The sequence below is a fragment of the Populus nigra genome, chromosome 7 (genome assembly GCF_951802175.1).
Source record: "Populus nigra chromosome 7, ddPopNigr1.1, whole genome shotgun sequence".
NCBI lineage: Eukaryota > Viridiplantae > Streptophyta > Magnoliopsida > Malpighiales > Salicaceae > Populus > Populus nigra.
The window spans coordinates 18,230,222-18,237,096 of NC_084858.1; the positions used below are offsets into that span (position 1 = coordinate 18,230,222).

Genomic DNA, 6,875 nt, shown 5'->3' on the forward strand with positions numbered 1-6,875 from the left:
TTTTTGATAATTGTTCTCTTTTATTCAATGAACTCTTTTGGTTATAAAAAATAATTTTTATTTTCAAAACAAAACAAAAAATTTACATGAATAGGAAAAGACAAATTTGATGAAAAAATATATTTTTCTTTGATAATTTTATATTTAGTATTTTATAAAAATTTCTAGTTTTATAATTATTTAATTAAATAAAAATAGATTCTAGAAAAACAAAGTAGTGAAACCCTATCAGGAGCATGACTTAAATCATGGGTTGTGGAATTCATCATTTAATTTTTCTTCTATTTCTTACAGAAAAATCATTGAATCAACATTGTTTTTTGTTTTTTGAAAAAAGTCTGACCGGGTTTAGCCAAATCAATCAACTTGTACATGCACTCACCAAGTTGGATGGGCCACATTGTATCAATTTCTATTTAATTTATTAAGAAACTCAATCTAATCTAGAAACCATAGTTATTAAACCTGGATTGATCCGACGGGTTAACCCGGGATAGAGTGGCTAGACCAATCGGGGTAAAATAAAAGACCGACAAGAGCAAAAAAATAGTCAAACCCGATTGACCTGCCAAGTCTACTTGTGACCCTAGCGATCTAACAAAACCTGGTAGAGACTAGGTTTTTTTTTTCAAATGTGTTTTTTTTCCTAGCCAGAGACCCTTTTTTCCATATTTTTTTGTTGGTTACCTTTCAAAGTTTATTATATAAATACTAGAAGAATATTTTATTTTTTCAATATGAAATTTGAAACCTTTTAGTATAAATATTTTGTGTTCATATGAAAAAAATTATTTTTTCAATGTGAGATTTGAAATCCTTTAGTATATATACTTTATGTTCACAAGAAAAAAATTATGATTTTTCAATGTAGGATAAAAAAACTTTTTTGATTTAAATACTTCAACTTAAAATGATAACATAGTATTTTTTCAATATGAGATAAAAAAAACTTTTGAAATAATATTTTAAACTTTATTATTTACAATATATATAGATTATATTTATATGAATTGTTTTTTAAATTTTTTTATATAAAATATTAAAATTTTAAATATTTTTTTTAAATTTTTTCTGAATTAATTTAAGTTGATTTAGATTAATTCGTGTAATCAATAATCTAGCATTTTAGCTGGGGGATGGAGTTTAATAACTATACTGTTAAAAAAAAATTAATCAATGAGTCACTCTGTTGACCCACAAAACTAGTTAAGTATAAAGGCATTATCAAAAAAAAAAAAAAAATCCCGGCAGTGGCGCACACGCAACTGAATAGTCATCCCCTAATTCTTGTTGCATTGTTATCGGTGGTTTGGGTCACCTATTTTTGCCGAATGGGATGTGGTAAACACATTTGCTTGAATAAATAACTATAATAAATATCAATGAAAATAAAAAAGCAAACAACGAGAATGTTTTGTTAAAAGCAAAGAATTCTTTTTTTTTTGAAAAAAAAAAAAAACAGGATGGGTCGGACCTAGTTTGCAGGTCTGGAATTTGTAGTGAACAGCAAATTACAACTTATTTGTTTGTTTCTATGTTTGATTATATTTAAAAAAATAAAAATAATAATTATTATTATTTTTGGATTATTTGAATTTATAGATATAAAAAATAAATCTTTAAAATTAAAAAAATATTATTTTAATATATTTTAAAATAAAAAACATTTTAAAAAAACCTTACCCAGTTACCCGCATTCTCGATTTCATAATATGTTATCAGACCCGACGTGGAACAGTAAATACTAAAAAGAAGAGTAAATATTTATTTAGCCCTTCTATGTTTATTGAAATAATTATTTAATCCCTGTAGTTTTATATTCATGGTTAAATAAGTCTTATGTAATTAGTTATCATTTACAATTTAATTATGCACCCAAAAACAACTTACAATCTAATTGTACCCTTGATTCTTAGCCGAATCTCCAACTTACCAGAAAAAAACAGGTTTAAGAAGTGGTTTAGTTTGGAAATTTTGAAAAAGAGTTAACAGTGACCTCCGCTAAAGGGACTAACTTATGATGTGTTCAGACAAACAAGGACTAGATAAAGAACAGGAAGAACTAAATAATAATTGAGAAAATATTAATGAAGTGAAAGTCTAAAAACAGAAGGGAAAAGGATTTCTCTTGTCGCGGAAGATCCAGTTTCAATTCCAAACACGAACTGAAACAAATTCCTTCTTCTTCTTCGTTATTCGCTTGTTGCCTTGTCTCCATGATGTTTTTGAATTACTTTAATTAAAAACCAAAAGCGAAAACACTCTCAAAGTCAGGAAGGCTGCTTTTCTCTTTGTGTCGAAGTGTTCAACAAACAAGTTGAAGAATATATAAACATAAAGAGTTTGCTTACAATCAATCAATCTGTCAAATCTTAATCAGCATTGAAAGGTAGAAGAGTGCGTTATGGCTCGAGAGGAAAAGAGTGGGAGTGGATGTGGATCTTCATCTTCTACTATCCTCCAATTCGTACCCTTTAATAGCTTAGCTGACGAAGGTTTCTGGCACAGATTGTCTTCTTTGAAGCTCAACAAATATGGCATCGATGATTCTCCTATACCCATCACCGGTAATATCTTTTTTTAATTCTTTTGGGTTTTCTTTAAGCATTCAAATTGTTAATAATGAGAACTCCGAAATTGATTGATGTGTAATCATGTATTGAAACTATATTAATCAAGCTTTTTGAAAAAAGAAAAGGAGTTAACAGTTAAGAGGCTGGATTTTGAATAGGAGGCAGGTGTGGATTTTGTGACTAGTCATATGTTGATACAGACGATCTTTATTCATGTAAACTAGGATTTGGACTGGTCTTGTTTCAGGGTTTTATGCGCCTTGCTCACATTCTCAAGTATCCAATCACCTGAGACTTCTCGCTGAATCTTTGCCGACTGATGAAAATGACCAGTCTTCAATGCCAGCAATTAGTCGCGGTAACAGGAATAGATGCCCTGTACCCGGGACTCTTTACAATACAAATACATTGGAGGCCTTCCATGCCCTGGATAAAAAGAGCTTGCTAAAGGAGGAAGCAAACAAGGTATTTCATTCAGATTGATCTTGGATGAGCAATTTTAGCATTGCAGTGATGAATTGACTTTATTGTAAGTTGAGAGAAAATGTGATTTAACTGCTTGTTTGTTCAAGTGAAGAGGGTATTTAGTTCAAATTGGTCTAATTCGTGAACTGTAAACATGGCCATCTCCCATCAGTGATTTCCATTTTGTGAAAGAATATGTGATGATTTCTTGAGATAAAGATGTCACATGAAAATTCTGTTTTGTGAATAACTAGATTTGGGAAGACATTCATAATGGGAGAGCAGTGGAGGACAGTGCGGTGCTTTCAAGGTTCCTTCTTATATCCTTCGCAGACCTAAAAAAATGGAGCTTTCATTACTGGTTTGCTTTCCCTGCCTTGGTGCTTGATCCTCCTGCGACATTGGTTGAATCAAAGCGTGCTTCAGAATGGTTCACCTCAGAAGAGGTGCATATAATATGATAACTGTTGGGAATTCAGTAGTAATCCATTATAATAGCTGTCATTTATCTGTTTAGCAATACTAAAATGATATGTGTAATGTGTAGGTAAAATCTGTATCTGTGGCTTGTAATGACTGGCGTAACTCAAGCTTAACCGCAGGTAAAATCATCTCATTTCTTTCAGTTCACATGTCATTTGGTCAATGAGATAACCTTAACTCCTTGATCATGCAAATCTGCTGCAGATGTTCCATTCTTTTTTATCAGTATTGCTTCCAATTCCCATGCTACTGTCAGGCATCTAAAGGATTGGGAAGCCTGCCAGGCTGATAATCAAAAGGTCCATCTCCAAACTCTTCCAGTTCCTTGGAAAAATGAATATCATGTATCTATAAATAGGGCAATTCTCGTATATTTATCTGTTTATATGCTCCTGGGGTAAAGTAATGAGATGTGATTGTAAATGCAAATGCCTCTTTCTTAAAGCTAATTTGCCTGCTATCATCAGGTGCTATTTGGTTTTTATGACCCATGTCATGAAAAAGATCCTGGTTGGCCTCTTCGCAACTTCCTAGCACTGATTTCTTCAAGATGGAATCTGAAGAGTGTCCACTTTTTATGCTACAGAGAGAGTCGTGGTTTTATGGATATGGAGTCTTCCCTTGTCATTGAAGCCTTAATAACAGCTCCACAAGGTAGACCAGCTGAAATTGGCTAACACAGCTCTAGTCCAATTGCTGTTTTGACTTCCTACAGCATGCATATATGGTGAATCTCTAACTTGCAAGAAATATTTGTTTTCAGGATTGAATGATCGTCAACTTGTACCTAATGCAGTTGGATGGGAAAAAAACAAAAATAAATACGTATCCAGATGTATTAACCTTGCTACATCCATGGACCCAACTAGGTATTTGTCCCCATTTCTCCTCCTTGTTCATGGTAGTATCACCCCATTTATCTTATCATTTCAAATGTTCTTTACAGGTTGGCCGTATCTGCTGCAGATTTGAATTTAAAACTAATGAGATGGCGTGCCTTGCCATCCCTTAACTTAGATGAGTTATCTTCTGTGAAGTGTCTTCTCATAGGAGCGGGCACGCTTGGATGCCAGGTTGCTCGCATGCTTATGGTGAGTGTGATATGGAGATTCAATTTATTGTTGACAGTCTATATGTTGGTTCTCAAAGATTATGTATATTGCAGGCTTGGGGTGTCCGAAAAATTACACTACTTGACAATGGAAGAGTGGCTATGTCTAATCCATTGAGGCAGTCCCTGTACACATTGGATGACTGCCTCGATGGAGGTGATTTTAAAGCCTTGGCAGCCGCTAAAAGCTTGAAGCGTATTTTTCCAGCTGTGGTAATTAATTTTACTTTTAATAGCTATGTACATAAGGCTTAGCTCAAAATGAATGTTGATCCTTTTCTTTTCTTTTCTTTCTTTTTCATTTTTTTCTCATCATGAACATTAATCCTTGCTAATAGTTCATCTCTTGTTTTCCTTTTTTTTCCTCAGGAAGCAAAGGGTGAAGTGATGGCTATACCAATGCCTGGTCATCCAGTGACTAACCAAGAAGAGAAGAGTGTGGTTGATGATTGTAGCCGTCTGTATGATCTGGTTGATTCCCATGATGCAGTTTTTTTGTTGACTGATACAAGAGAGAGCCGATGGCTCCCAACCCTTCTATGTGCAAGTGCTAACAAGGTGTCTTCTTAATCTGATCTGTGTACCTAGTACAGTTCTTGTGATGTTTTCAGTCTTTTCTTTCACCAAGCTTATGTTGAATTGATCTGGAGGATCAATTAACTTGATTTCAACTCATTGGATTGGCCATCTATTATTAATTCATATGGATGTTTGCTTTTCTTTATTTATTTATTTATTCAATTGTCCTTCTGCAGATTACTATAACTGCAGCTCTTGGGTTTGATAGCTTCTTGGTAATGCGGCATGGCCCTGGTCCTTTTAGCTCTGCTCATGCTAACACTTCATCTGTTGATATGGAAAACCTTGCTCAAACTGACAAAGGAGGGAAGAGACTGGGCTGTTACTTCTGCAATGATGTGGTTGCACCTACAGATGTAATTTACTAGAATGCAATTGATCTGATGTATTAATTGTTTTTTAATCAAGGTCAGAATTAATTCATGTTCTCTTTGTGCAGTCAACTGCCAATCGAACTTTAGACCAACAGTGCACTGTTACACGTCCAGGGCTTGCTCCTATTGCTTCATCTCTTGCTGTAGAGCTTTTTGTCAGCATCTTGCATCATCCTAATGGGTAAGTCTGGAAAACTATGTCAATGAAGCTCGTAGTCTACAAATATTTATGTCTATGGCATCCTCATATTAAGAATTTATTAAGAAATTCCATTTCTTTTGCTTTCATTTGTGAACAGGATGTTTGCTGAAGGTGATATCACAAACTCCACTAGTAGCAGTGGTGGCAGTGAGCCACCTCTTGGTATATTGCCCCACCAGATTCGGGGTTCTCTCTTTCATTTTTCGCAAATGACCCTTGTAGGCCACTCCTCTAATAGTTGCACTGCTTGTTGCAGCACTGTAAGTTTTTGTTGATACAAGAAGATTTTTCAATTAATTTCACGTGCCTGCTTCATCATCTCTTAGAATCTTACTTCTAGTGTTCATACAAGTGGCAGTTTAGTGGGTAAATAAGATGATAATGCTCTTGTTGCTTAGGCAGTCCAAACAATTAGGGAATTTAAGAATAGGGTTTCACCAGATGCCTTTCTGACCCCACCCCCCCCCCCCCCCCCCCCTAAATTCCCTTTTCTTAACTTATCTTCTCTTCATATAGGGTTTTCTTAGCCTGAACCCCTTAATTTTAAGTGTTTGTTTGCAGCTCATGTGGCCTCCCTTGGTCCTTTTAGAGGCACTTTGCTATTGAGACTGATCATTGACAGAGTTTCTTTTAGGAGCTGCAGAAAAGATAGCATACATACGCATATACCTTCAATCAAATTTGGGATGACAGTTGCAATATATATATATCCTTTCTTTTGCAGTCGACATGTTCTTCATTTGTTGTTCTTTGTTCTCTAGTTCTTTTATTACATTATAACTGCAATTTAACTTGTGATTAAACAATATGCTCAGGTTGTATCAGAATATCGGAAAAAAGGAATCGAATTCCTGCTTCAAGCAATTAATCATCCTACTTATTTGGAGGATCTCACCGGACTCACAGAATTGAAGGAGTCGGCTAACTCGTTTAAATTGGACTGGGATGATGAGACAGATGACTTTGATGAAGATGATTGTGTTGAAATATAATTATCTTTCCACATTTTCTAATTGTTCTCATATCAATTGTACAAATGAAAGCAAATCAGTGACATTCTTTTCTTCTCCATTATGTTTGATCTACCT

The 6,875-nt window shown here is 34.3% G+C and overlaps 1 protein-coding gene across 1 annotated transcript; it reads left to right on the plus strand.

Annotated features, from left to right (window-relative positions):
• The first annotated feature begins 2,095 nt into the window (after positions 1 to 2,095).
• Positions 2,096 to 6,861, plus strand: LOC133699925 (ubiquitin-like modifier-activating enzyme atg7). Its single transcript, XM_062123444.1, has 14 exons — positions 2,096 to 2,567; positions 2,821 to 3,038; positions 3,293 to 3,484; positions 3,586 to 3,640; positions 3,726 to 3,820; positions 3,989 to 4,175; positions 4,285 to 4,390; positions 4,468 to 4,612; positions 4,687 to 4,845; positions 5,002 to 5,190; positions 5,388 to 5,567; positions 5,651 to 5,766; positions 5,885 to 6,047; positions 6,603 to 6,861. Exons 1-14 carry the CDS (start codon positions 2,405 to 2,407, stop codon positions 6,777 to 6,779), a joined length of 2,145 nt encoding a protein of 714 aa, XP_061979428.1. The 5' UTR covers positions 2,096 to 2,404; the 3' UTR covers positions 6,780 to 6,861.
• The last annotated feature ends 14 nt before the right edge of the window (positions 6,862 to 6,875 follow it).